The 13,794-nt window shown below is 37.4% G+C and overlaps 1 protein-coding gene across 1 annotated transcript; it reads right to left on the bottom strand.

The window, feature by feature from the left end:
• Positions 1-9,079: 9,079 nt before the first annotated feature.
• Positions 9,080-10,767, bottom strand: LOC131018978 (uncharacterized). The gene is made up of 4 exons (XM_057947662.1): positions 10,652-10,767; positions 9,990-10,276; positions 9,370-9,753; positions 9,080-9,282 (listed from the first exon to the last, which is right to left on the bottom strand). Exons 1-4 carry the CDS (start codon positions 10,765-10,767, stop codon positions 9,080-9,082), a joined length of 990 nt encoding a protein of 329 aa, XP_057803645.1.
• Positions 10,768-13,794: the final 3,027 nt, after the last annotated feature.

The raw sequence follows: 13,794 nt of genomic DNA, 5'->3' as shown, positions 1-13,794 counted from the left end.
GGTGAGAAGTATTGAGTGAAGCATGAAGATGATTTGATACGTCTGAAATAGAATATACGAGTGAAAGATAGAATTAGATTTTGTGGGCCAAATTTAAGGAATAAAATGAGTTGTCTTTTTCAAATTTTTTAGGTAATTTTGTGGGCAGCCAATTTGCATTTATAAGATCTACAATGGTGCAGAGGGTTGGCCATTTCAGCACTATATAGTTCACTGTATCGTTGGTTAAGACCACCAAGTTGGGCTCCTGTGAATCGAGCCACTCAAGGCACATGGGTTCTTCCTTCCAGAGGTTGGAGTCGAGCCGATCCAACCGGGCGTCGTCTAACTCAATTTCGAGGAGGTGGAGCGGTCCAACCGCGTAGGTGGACGGGAGGAATGCGGAGAGCACGTGGAGGACGTCGAGCTCGAGGGCCACGAATGTGTTTAGTATGACGACCGACGCGCTATGGGGCCTCGAATGTGTTTAGGCAAGGTCATTTGTTTGATTATATTTCTCTTATTATAGGTGTTTGTTGTTGTTGCTGCAATTTAAAAGAAAAATGGTGGAGAGAGAGAGAGATGAGAGAAGAGAATAGAAGAAAGAGAGATGAGAGAGTAGAATTTGGTGGGTGGGCACAAACCGCATGCAGTGGTGGCAGAGCCACGGTGAGCAGGCGACTGTGGCGACGCGGAGGGAGGTGGTGTGTGTTTGAGGTGGTTGAGAAGTAATTAAGTTTTGGTGTAATATTTAGTGTTAATATATATTAGTAGCCTAAAATATAAAAACAATTTTAAAAAAAGCCACAACTATAAAACTATAGTAAAAGTAGCCATTTTGTAGTGAAAAGACAAGTATATCCTCAGTGGGGCCCACAAAATCCCTCTCTCTATCCTCTCCTCTCTCTCTCTCTCTCGATTTTTTGTTGCTTTCAAAATTGTTTTGTTCAAGTGCTGACATCACAATTAATATGTAACTTGTTTTCTTCCTCATACTATACGCTATTTGAAGCAAATAAATTCATCAATTAATTATCCAGGAAGGTATTTCATATACTATTTAAAAATGAATTTGCTTCGGATATTAAAATTTGAGATGTATTATATTTTTTTAGAAATTAAAATAACAAAAAAAATTAAATCATAATAATCACCGATAGAACAAAGAAGCTAATGGTTTTTTGAGGCTGAGAACCCAATAATTTCAAAACCACAGAGAGGAATTTTGAAAGATCTCAAAGCAATAAAAAAAATCCCACAAATGGCATGCTGGAAACACATTTTTGTTGTGTAGCAACAACTTGCAAACAAAACCAAAGAATGTGAATACTGTGGTTGGTGGTGAAAAGAAAAACTACCTGATTGGCAAATCCTATTCCAGCTCCGAGAAGAAGACGGCCGATGATGAGCATGGAATGGGGAGAAGCGGAGAAACCCTCTTCACGGGCAAGAAAGAGAGCGAGGTCTCTCACTCTAAATGCGTGGGCGGCATCGTGGGATGCATCGTTTCCTTTCATGTTGGATTTCACCAATTCTTCTGCTTTTAGCAGTATGTCTGCTTTGGACATTGTTTCTCTCGCTATGCCTCTGAAAGAGAAGCCCACGCCCCACCGCCGCTACTGCCCCGTGATGGGACCTTCTTCAACCTCCCCTCGCGATGATCCATCACCAGCATCAAGAAATCAAGGTGGAAAGTGTCGTGAATCATAATAGCCAGAGTATTCTTAAGCCTTACGTATTGCTTCTCCACTTCAAACCTGATGGAAAGGGAATTCAACTGTTGAGCATCGAAACCAAACTGATTGCCAGGCTCGTAGCTTTCACTCTCCCAATACACTGCCGATTTGTTCCACTTCAGCACCACCTTGGATTCGGACGACATCTCCGCCGAGAACCCTTCTCTCGATCCTCTCGGTCCTCTCTTTTTCTCTGGCGCGGCCAGGACCCTTCTCTCGCTCCTCCTTCTCTATCCGGCGCGACTCCGGTGCTTCTCTCTCCGGCGCGGCCAGGACCCCTCTCATAAATGTGACTATGTAGCTTGAACCGTATTGTTATTATGGATGGATGTTATCATTTTGGACTATGTTGTTATTGTGGATGGATGGATTGTTGGATCTTTTGTTGGTTGTAGGATGAAATTGTGCTTAAATTATGTAATCGTGTACTATTTGTGTACTGAAGAACCAGGTTTTGTGTACAATTTCGTGCACTTGATAACTATGGATGATGCCAGATTTCGTGTACGTCTTTGTGTTCTAATTTACAGATTTCGTGTACTATTCGTGTACTGAAGAAATAGGTTTCGCGTATGACTTCGTGCACTTGATATCAATAAATAATAACAGCTTTCGTGTACTGTTTCGTGTACTATTTCGTGTTTATGTTTATAGGTTCCGTGTAGTATTTTGTGTATATATTTATAGGTATTGTGTACTATGTCGTGTATTGAAGAACATGTTCAAGTGTGCACGAGATATTGTACACGACTATGATCTTTTGAACACGACACTAGACACGAAATCAAATAACATACTTTTAAATGATTTGGCATCGATATGGATGTTAACATTTTCATTTTCATTGAGAATTATGCTTCAAATCTCAAAATAAACTTACTTAATACGGTTTTATTGAATTCTCTATTAAATTAGTGAAACTTAAAACTTACAACTTTGTAAGAGAATGCACATAAATATTAATGAAGTAACTTAAGATTTATACGAATAATAAGTCATATTGTTGTTTTAAAGACATTCTTAGTAAAGATTATAAAAACTACTCAATTGGCTCAATGCACCAATTTATAATGATCGATCAATTCAAAAATCGATCTAAAATCAGTCATCCTATACGGTGCACGAGATTAGGGTACACGAATTATTCGTGCAGTGCAGTGGTTCGTGTTGTGTTTCGTGTACCCTAATCTCGTGTACCATATAGGATGATTGATTTTAGATCGATTTTTCAATTGATCGATCATTATAAATTGGTGCAATGAGCCAATTGAGTAGTTTTCATAATCTTTACTAAGAATGTTTTTAAAACAACAATATGACTTATTATTCGTATAAATCTTAAGTTACTTCATTAATATTTATGTGCATTCTCTTACAAAGTTGTAAGTTTTAAGTTTCACTAATTTAATAGAGAATTCAAAATCGTGTTAAGTAAGTTTATTTTGAGATTTGAAGCATAATTCTCAATGAAAATGAAAATGTTAACATCCATATCGATGCCAAATCATTTAAAAGTATGTTATTTGATTTCGTGTCTAGTGTCGTGTCCAAAAGATCATAGTCGTGTACAATATCTCGTGCACACCTGAACATGTTCTTCAATACACGACATAGTACACGAAACTTGGTTATCCCAAGTGCACAAAATAGTACACAATACCTGTAAATATATACACAAAACACTACATGAAACCAATAAACATAAACACGAAACAGTACACGAAAGCTGTTATTATTTATTGATATCAAGTGCACGAAGTCATACACGAAACCTATTTCTTCAGTACACGAAATCTGTAAATTAGAACACAAAGACGTACACGAAACCTGGCATCATCCATAGTTATCAAGTGCACAAAATTATACACAAAACCCGATTCTTCAATACACAAATAGTACACGATTACATAATTTAATCACAATTTCATCCAACATCCAACAAAAGCTCCAACACACAAACACAACATTGTCTAAAAACAGTCCAAAACATATATATTAGAACATTCATCCATGATAACAACATTGTCTAAAACATTTTCCAAAATAATAACATAATCAATCCATAATAACAACTACTATGCCAAACACAAGCTCCAAACTCGACGAGCTATCTTCAACCGAAATGCGTGAGCAACACTATCGTCGTCTTCCCCTCCGCCTCTCCGGCTGCACTTCGACCTCCTATTCCTCCAAACTCTCTTCGGACGTCTCGTCCACCTCCTCTTCCTCCTCTTCGTATTGAGGATCGGATTGGGTGTCGCTCATCTTTTATTTTCCTATGTAATTCAGCCGATGTTTTTTTTTTAATGAGAACCTTTGCCTATCAATTGACAAAAAAAATTATCTTCTAATTTACAAATTAACCAAGATTGCAATAGGTTTGCCACTGTCCCACATCTCAAAGGCAACATATACATTAATTTTCTCATCATTATCACTTTCATACATCAATTCTATCACTGGACAAGGGAGGGAATTCAGGTTTTATCACAGATACATTATATTATAATGTACGTTTAGTTTGGTTGAAAAGAATGATTGTCAAATATTGTTTGCTACTTTGATTTAAGGGAAATTCACATATACTGCCTCTAAGTAAAGCTCACACAAAAAAATTCAAAAAGTCAATCTCTAAACTCCAAATTTTATATTGGATTAAGCTTAAATTGTGATGATTTAATTTTCTACGTAGATATAGATCACATTCACTTCTTCTGATATATATATATATATATATATATATATATATATATATATATATATATATGTTTTTTTACTTAAAAAATGAATGTGGCGACAGGAATGATACTACTATCAACACACCCTATTTCTTTTCTTTTTCCACAAAAAAATTGAATCTTTCAAAGAAAAATGGTGGCAGGCGTGCTTAGCACTTTCAAAGCAAATTCAAATAAATGGCGACATGAAAGATCGAAGTTCATTTATACTCCATAAAAAAGATAAAATGGATTACCTGGAGAAAAGAGTGCCACTCTGGTGGCAGACGAGCGAGACGGCGTGAAACTCTGGTAGCAGACGAGCGAGGCGGCGACGGCGTGCTTAGGGTTTCAGGCGGGGCGATGGCGACGCAGACGGTGGAATAAGGCTGCACGCTGAACCTCTATCTCAGCACTGGGGATGGCGACGTCGGCTCTCGCTCTTTCTCAGTAAGGAAGACGCCGGAGGATGGGCGTATCCCTCATGCATAGTGCAGCGGCTGAAGTATTGAATGAGGGGGGTGGGTGTTTGGCGATGGCGACGTCGACGGTGGAACCAGGCTGGGCGACTCCCGCTCTCTCTCAGTTACTGCAGCGGCGCTCTCTCTCAGTGGTGTAGCGGCAGAAGTTTGGTGAGAAATATTGAATGAGGTAGGGAGGGAGGGCGGGTGTTTGGTGGAGGAAAACCCTAATGTTTGGTGAGTAGTATTGAATGAAGTGTTGATGTGTGAGAATGTAGGAATAAATCTGGTTTGAGAGAGAATCGAGAGAGACATGAGACTTTCAAAAAATTTTCGAGAGAGAGAGTGATTTTTGCTGAATTTAGATATACTAAATTGAGAGAGATAGTAGGCTTTAAACAAAAAATCGAGAAGGACAGGAGAGAGAGAAGAGAGAGTGAGTGGGATTTTTGTTGATTTTTTTTAAATGTATTATAGTTATATTATTTGTGGTCCCCATTGAGGATATGCTTGTCTTTTTACTACAAAATGACTACTTTTACTATAGTTTTATACTTGTGGCTCTATTGAATATATTATTTATTTTATAGGCTAAATATAAATTTTCCCCTAATATTTAAATGAAGAAGAAAAGGGTGTTGAGAGATAATACACAAGATATGCAAATAGATAGAGGTAATAAAGAGAGACGACCTAGGGAAGAGAAATAAGATAAAGGAAGATTTTGTGGAACCCAAATTTTTTAAAATAAAATCAGATTTAGTTTTAAAAAAAAATAGTTAGTTTATTATTTGTGGGCCCCATTAAGAATAGAATTGTCTTTTCTTGCCAAATTAGCTACTTTTGTTATAATTTTATACTTGTGGCTTTTTGTGTTATACTATTTATTTTATAGTCTAGTTATGCATTTAACCCTAGTGTTGAAATAATGAAACTAAAAGCTTAAAGTGTCTCAGAAACACAAAATTCTCCGGTTCATCAAATATTTAAAATTTTAAACATCTCACTCATCAAGATACAATAATAGTCCTTTGGATACACATAGACCCGCACGGTTCTATAGTATTCATGTATTCAAAAGTGCAAAAATATTGATTTCGGATCTCCTTCCCCAAAATCAGTTGCCCTAAAACTACAAATCCTAAGTTGCCGCCGCCTCCCATTTTCAGTCGGAGTCGAACTACGCCGCATGTCTGCCCTCTGCTCCGCCGCGCGTCTGTCTCCCTCAACATTATTTTATTTTATTATTGTTTAGTATTGCGATTTTTATTTTATTTTTTTGTTTATTATTGTCAGTCCCGACACATTCGCCGAATATAAATGTTAGTTTTTTGCAACTTATTACAAAATTATTTAATTTGTGTGCTAGATTTTAGGGTGATTGTATGAATACATGCTTAATGTGATGCCCCGCTCTTTTAAATACATATTAGATTAAATATGTGCATTAGTTATAAAATTCTTTTAATTATTTATTGTGACTATTTTATTCAGATAATATTATTCCAGCAAAAGTCTGTATAAGAGATACAGAGCAGCGATTTAATATTCAATCATGAATCAAACCAATAATTAAATTATTGGTTTAGCTACACGTTTGAGACCTTGCATTACCAGTTGATTGATTTAATCAATAGTATTAGAAATTTTAGATTTATAACCGATTTCATAAATCGTGTTATTTAAATCGAATTGCTAGAATTATAACTTGAGTTTATGTGAATAATAATTTTATTATTTCACGCTATATGTGTTTAGTATTAAGTCGCGAATTAATTCCGACTTTCACGTATTAAATCCCAAGTTAAGGATTTAATTAATACGACGAGTATTTAATTAGCAAGAATTGGATAATTATTAAGAAACGAATACGAACTATGAGAAATTAGATCTCGATAAATAGTCACATCAAACCTTCCCCTCCAATACACCATTACTGCAGAAGTTTTTCTAAAGATTGCAGATTTCTTCCTGTAGCATATCTGAACTCCATCACACCCCAAAGTTTCCTGTAGCAGATCAATCCATAGTTTTCAAAAGCTGTTGAAATCCATCACACCCCAAAAGCCCCAATTTCAGGAGAAGATATTCAAAGATGGCAGGAGAAAATCTTCAGCAATCTACAAGTTTTCAAAGATGGCAGGAGAAAATCTACAGCAATCTACAATTTTCAAAAGCTGCATTTAAATTCTCCTACTCCCTTCAAAAATTTCAACCATCTTAAATTCCGTTGTCTGCGGAAGCTCCTCTATATATATATACTCACAATTATCAGTTCAATACTCATCACTTTCACTCCCGCAAAAGCAATACTCCATTGTATTGAAAACCTTAAATTTCTTAATTGTAGGAGCTCAAGTGAGCTCCCTTCGCCGGGCCGTTTATTCGCCGACCGGCCACTAGGCTCTGAACCGAGAACGTGTACTCGTTCCTCCATCTTCAGGCTACCAAACCCAACAATCGAAAGGCCGAAGCCTTCTCTATATTTTCCTGACCAAAGGCTGCAATATCCTTCGGCGGCCAACGTCGAATTCCCGACTTAGCCACCGGCCAACTTACGGCCTTCGTTTCTCACTATCCTTACGACGAAAAAGGATCGAGAAACCACCGTTGTGTAGCCTGATCTACCTCGCACGAGGAAGACTAAGTCGTAGACCTTCGCGGCTAAACACCATAGCGGAACGACGACCAGAAAACCCCCGACGAACAACTTCCATTAGTGCTCACTTGGACAAGGGTAAGTTGACGCCCTTATTTCGATGCATTCCCGTTTCTATTATATTATGGGAAATTTCTGGGGTATAGATGGGAGTGTGGTGAATATTTGTACAAAGTTTCATATATATATCAAATGAGTTTAAATGTTACGTTCAAGCAAGTTATTTCATGACAAAATCTTTGAGTTAAAGTTATTTCAAGTATTGTCTTGCCATAAAATGTTTAAATTTTAGTATGATATCTATCTGCTTTGGCTTTGCCAATGATGCAATCGAATTCGGGTCTTGAGCAGTTGATAGCTATCCTGCCAGGGCTAGTGTACACCAGTGACCGTGAGTCATCTAGCGGGTTGGCCGGTCAAGTGACCGTGAGAGGTGGCCACCTCTCCGGCACACAGTTCCAGATATGATAGATTACAAGAGAACTTAGACTGCAGTCGAACTTTAAGAATCACAACTGAATTTAGTAAGCTTGGGCCTTTTTAGCGAAAAACCCCTTGCTGTACTGCTTATGATGGCATGACAATTTAAATCTTTACGAAGCATGTTATATTTCATAGTAGACATATGTGCCCACTGAGTATTTTTTATACTTAGCCCTGCATGTATTTCTATATGTGCAGGTTGAGCAGCTGATGGAATGGAATGATGTTGAGCGGGTGTTCCTTTGACATTTCAAGAAATGTAACCTTGAGTATACATCTTCATATGTATATCCCACACGTTTTCCGCTGCAAAACACTTTAATTAGAATAACTCTATGTTATGAAGTTGTGACACGTGTTATTGGGTAACCCACCTTAATCAGTTCTCCTTTATGTGTATGTTTTATAAGTATCCAAATGATCATATATGATCCTAGCATTTTATCTATGAGTGACATTTCCATATACTTTAATGTTAAGTAATTGTCCATATCCGTTCCCACTCATTAATTCTCATCCCAAGTCATAATCCCGGCTAAATTTGTCATTAAGGGTTGCGGGCTGTGACACTTAATTTATGTGTTAATTAGTCATTTGTAATTTATTTACTTAATTTATGTGTTAGATTTTTGGATTATTATTTTAGAATAACATGATTATTGAATATTATATTAGATTTTTTAGATTGATGAGGCTATACTAGTTGAATTAGATGTGTTAGGTTATATGATTTAGATTAGATTGAACTTTGATTCACACAAGTTATGGCCTTTTAGAGCATCCACAATGAAGATCCAAGGTGAGCTCTTAAATGTGGTTCCCACCATTTAAAAGTCTACTCTCCACAGTGGAAGAGCCCACCCCTTGGCTCTCTAATTTATATTTTCATTTCCTATTTAATTTTATTGTTGTTTTTAATTAAAATTAACATTAAATTTAACAACCTAAAATTCATTAAATTAAAAATCAAACATTACATTAAATTTAAAAAAAAACGAAAAATAGAAAACATTACATTAATTTCGATAAAATTAAATCTACGAACTATGGCTCGCCGGGACCAAAGCGTGCCCATACATGCTCGACTAAATCATCGCGGAGATGAGCGTGCAGTCGACTGTCCTTCATGTTTGTGCTTTGGGCCATAAAGGTGGTGAATTTCGGTGGTGTTCCGGTATTGAACTGTGTTTGAGGAACGCTACTTGATCCCTCACCGGCGTCGCCATCCCAAGCTGCTGCAAACTCTCCTTCATCCTCAATTATCATATTGTGCAATATGATGCACGTAAACATGATACTGCTCATATGCTCCTACTTCCATAAACGAGACAAACCTTTGATAATACCCCAACGAGCTACGCCAAAAGCTCGTTCCACATCCTTCCTTGCAACTTCTTGCATCATTTTAAACCTCCGCTTCTTCTCGTCGCTCGGAAATTGGAAGCTTTTGACAAATACCGGCCAGTTCGGATAGATACCATCAGTTAAGTAGCAGCCTCTAGTGTGGTGGAAATTGTTGGAGATGAACTGCACTACTGCTTCATTGCCCAATAGGACGTCATTGAATAATGTGGACTGGTTGAGAAGGTTGATGTCGTCATTTGAGCCAACGACTCTGAAGAAGGCGTGCCATATCCACAGATCTTGTGAAGCAACAACCTCTAATATAATAGTGGGCTCGCTTTCATCACCTCGAGTGTAAGCACCATGCCAAGCCACTAGACAATTCTTTCAAGCCCATTGCATGCAGTCTAGGCTCCCCAACATCCCCGGAAACCCATGTTTGGCCTCGTGCATTGCAGTGAGTCGTTGAACGTCGGCAGTGGTTGGCCTCCTCAAATATACGCCGTTGAAAACACAAACAACGACTTTACAAAATTTCTTCAAGCACGCCAACGTCGTCGTTTCTTCTATACGAAAATATTCGTCACAACAATCTACAGCAGTGCCGTACGCCAGTTGCCGAATCGCCACTGTGCCTGGATCGGTGAGAAGTCAAAGCGGCCACAAGCATCGGGACATTGTTGGAAGTAAGGATCAACTTCTAGCGCATTCACAATGCGTAGAAATAACGCCCGGCTCATGCCAAAACGATGTCGGAATAATTGTGGCCCATAAACTGCATCGGGAGCAAAATAATCCCGATGTAGGCGTTCACCACCACCTTCACGATCACGGAGAATAACTTTACGCTTCTTCTTCAGTAGAGGAGGAGGATATCGAATCGTTAAGAACTCGCCACTTGCATGAAATTCCCATCAAGACTGATAAAAAACATTTTAGGATTTTGCATAGGATCGGGAAAATGAGGAAGTTGTGGGATTGGAACTGCTTCGTCAGATGAAGAATTGGTGGAAGAATGGTTTGAAGAATTGTTGGATGATGACATTTTTTTGTAAGATGAAGGGATTAGAGAGAAGTGAATGGGAGATATGAATGGAGAAGTGAATGGGTGATATATATAGAGGGAATTTAAAATAATTAAAACAAAAATTGCAAAATAGCCGTTGAGAACGACTGTCTCCCCTCCAACGGTTGCACTCCAATGTTCGGATCTGTCGATTTTTTTTTTCAATTCACAAAAAAAAATCTGATTGGGCGGTGCTATGCACGCACCCAACCACTTGGAGCTTTGAGCCCGGAGCACGGAGGGGGGGGGGCTCGCACGCCCTCAGTGTGGCAACGGGGAGGCTTGGAAAATGGGGGCTCCAGCCCAGCAACGAGCCCCCCATTGTTGATGCTCTTACATGTTAGATTAGATTATTTATATTGATTAGGCTATATTACTTGAATTAGGTGTGTTACGTTACATGTTTAGATTAGAATGAACTTTGATTCACACATGTTATGGCCTTTTAAATATTACATTAGATTGAGCATTGATTATGTTTTAAATTATTGTTAACGTCTTATGCTTTCATTATAGGCCCGTGAGAAGAACGTTCTCATGGATTGTGCAGCATATGATACATTTTACCCATGCAGTTGAATGAAGAAATATACAATGGCCAACGTTCTGAGGCTCACGCGGTAAGTTTAGAGTATAATTATTAATTAACAGTTACAATTTTTCATTAGATCATAAATATAGTTTGTTTTCAATTATAGATGGAGATACATCACTGCATCTAGGATATTTAGGCCACTCAGAACATAGATGTGACTCCAGAAGAGGTACATCGCATTCTGAGCACACGCCCCTTCGAGTGAAGGGGCGTGTGCTCAGAATGGGCATAATGTCACAGATGATGTCTAGTGGATCCACTAGAACGTCTCAAGATGCTCTTGTTGTCTCTCTTGTGTTGTCTCTCTTGAGGAGGTCGAGGTGCTCAAGGCTGCATTGGATGCACATGTTGCTAGAGGGGACAACCTTGAGGCCCGAATGTTGGAGCAAGATGGCAGTCTACGGCTGTCGATCGGTTCGGGTTCGGTTACCCATACCCGAATTTTCGGCTACCCGAACCCGAAATTGCCATATTTCACTAACCGTTCTCAAACCGTTTTAGGTGTTCGGTTACCCAATAACCGCTTCGGTTACCCGATTCGGTTATTTGGGTATCCGAAATACCCATTTAAAAAATTAAAATTTAAATAATTTGTTAGATAGAGGATTTGAACCTTAGTCTCTAGAAAATACACAAAACAACTTATCCACTAGACTAAAGCTTATTCTTATACTTTAAATATATCATAATTTTATTTTAGCTAAGACTTCATTTAAAAAAATTTAATGAATTAATAATTAAAATATACATAATATATACTCCCTCCGTCCCTGAAATGGCTTCCTCTTTGGGGACGGCACGGGTTTTAATAAAAAGTTGTAAAGTGTATTGATAGTGGAGAAAAAGTGATATAATTATTATTGGAAGTTGTGAAAAGTGTTATAATTAGTATTGAGAGTGGTGAAAAGTGAAAAGTAAGAATAAATAAAGTATTATTAGTGGTGGGGTAGGTTTCCAAAAATGGAAAGAAAGAAAGAGGAAATTATTTGGGGGACGTCCCAAAATGGAAAAAGAGGAAGTTATTTTAGGGACGGAGGGAGTATTAAATAATTTTCGGTTATTTCGGTTAACCCGTTTCGGTTATTGGGTTAACCGATACCCAAAATTTATCTAAAAATGATACCCGAAACCGAATCAATAACCAAAAAATTCGGTTATTGGATACCCAAACCCAGAAATTTAGGTTCGGTTAACGAATTATTCAAAACCCGATAACCAATTAGACAGCCCTAGATGGCACCATCAATGATTTGAAGCGTATGATGGCGAAGTTGATGGCAAGGACATAGAGGGGTCCCAATCCTTAATGGAGATTGTATTTTGAATTTATGTTGTATGGATTTAGATACTTAGTTTAATTTAAACTTGTGATATGAATTTGGATTCTATTTGTAGTTTAGATTTGGATGCTTTAATATTATAAGTATGTTTGAATCGATGTTTAAATTGTGAATAATCTATATAATTCAGTAGGTTTATACAACAACAACAAAAAAAAATTATACAGCAAGATTCTCCATGGATTAACGACACTATTACAAAAAAACGTTATTTTCTCGACGAAAATCTTCTGTCGTTAATTTTTTGACGAGTATTCCCATCGTTAAATTGTTCACCAAAATTTGGTCTCACCAGTAGCCCACATATTAACAACGGAAAAATCTTATCGATGATTCATCGTTAAATTCAACGACAAAATTTCCCGTCATTAATTTATTTTTCCATGATCAATATAATGACACTGATTTTCCGTCAGCAATCCGTCAATAAAATTTTTTACGATAGCCTTTTTGTAATCTACGACGGGTTTATCCATCGTTACTAGCGATTATTATTATTGTTATTATTGTGTTGGTTATTGTTACCCCATTTGCTATCGAATTGTGGGGCCATCCAAGAAAGAGGCGACGTGCGCGTGAGAAGAAAGCCTGCCCCAACACGGACAACACTGGGCCGTGCAACGCACACGCTCGCAGTGCTAGACGAGCGTAGGAAAGAGGGGCGCCAATTGTGATTTTTATTTTCTATTTTTTGTGTGTTGCCTCTTCTTTTTTCTTTTCTTTTTTTTTACCATTTCTTGAAAAAAAAATTGTTTATTTCTTTACTTTTTTTTCTCTTTCCTTTGGGTTTTTAATTTTCTTGTATCCTATAACAATCATTTGTAATTGTTCTATTCTTTAACTGTCACTTTTAAGATATAGTTGTTGCATTATTCAAACGGTCATTTTTTCAGCCATTATAAATATATCAACCATCATACTGCATTTTCCGTTGTGAAATAAACTTTTTTTTGGATACCCATGTTCTCTCTCAACCCAATTTCTCTCTTCATTTACGAATTTTCAATGATGTCTTCATCTTGTACTGATCGTGAACAAACTGAAGCTGTAAATGAAGAATTACATACGTTTATATATGGAGGATGATAGTGTCCACCAACATTTACTCTGAGCACTGTCGCAACAGACTTATCCCTCAAAAATATATGTGCAAAATGATCGGGAAAGTAATACTCCCTCCGTCCCACGAATCTTGACACATATTCCTTTTTGGGCCGTCCCACGAATCTTGACACATTTCCAAATAAGATAATAATTATTACATTCTCTTTCATACTTTATCATTTTTATTATATTTCCTCTCCTACTTTATCACTTTTATACTTTATTAACTACACACTTAAAACACTAATCTACAACTCCTTAATTTTCGTGTCGAAACCAAACGTGTTAAGATTCGTGGGACGAAGGTAGT

This window comes from Salvia miltiorrhiza, chromosome 3 (assembly GCF_028751815.1).
Source record: "Salvia miltiorrhiza cultivar Shanhuang (shh) chromosome 3, IMPLAD_Smil_shh, whole genome shotgun sequence".
Taxonomy (NCBI): domain Eukaryota; kingdom Viridiplantae; phylum Streptophyta; class Magnoliopsida; order Lamiales; family Lamiaceae; genus Salvia; species Salvia miltiorrhiza.
Note: the sequence above shows the minus strand (reverse complement) of the source record. Positions and strands in the feature narration are given on the sequence as shown.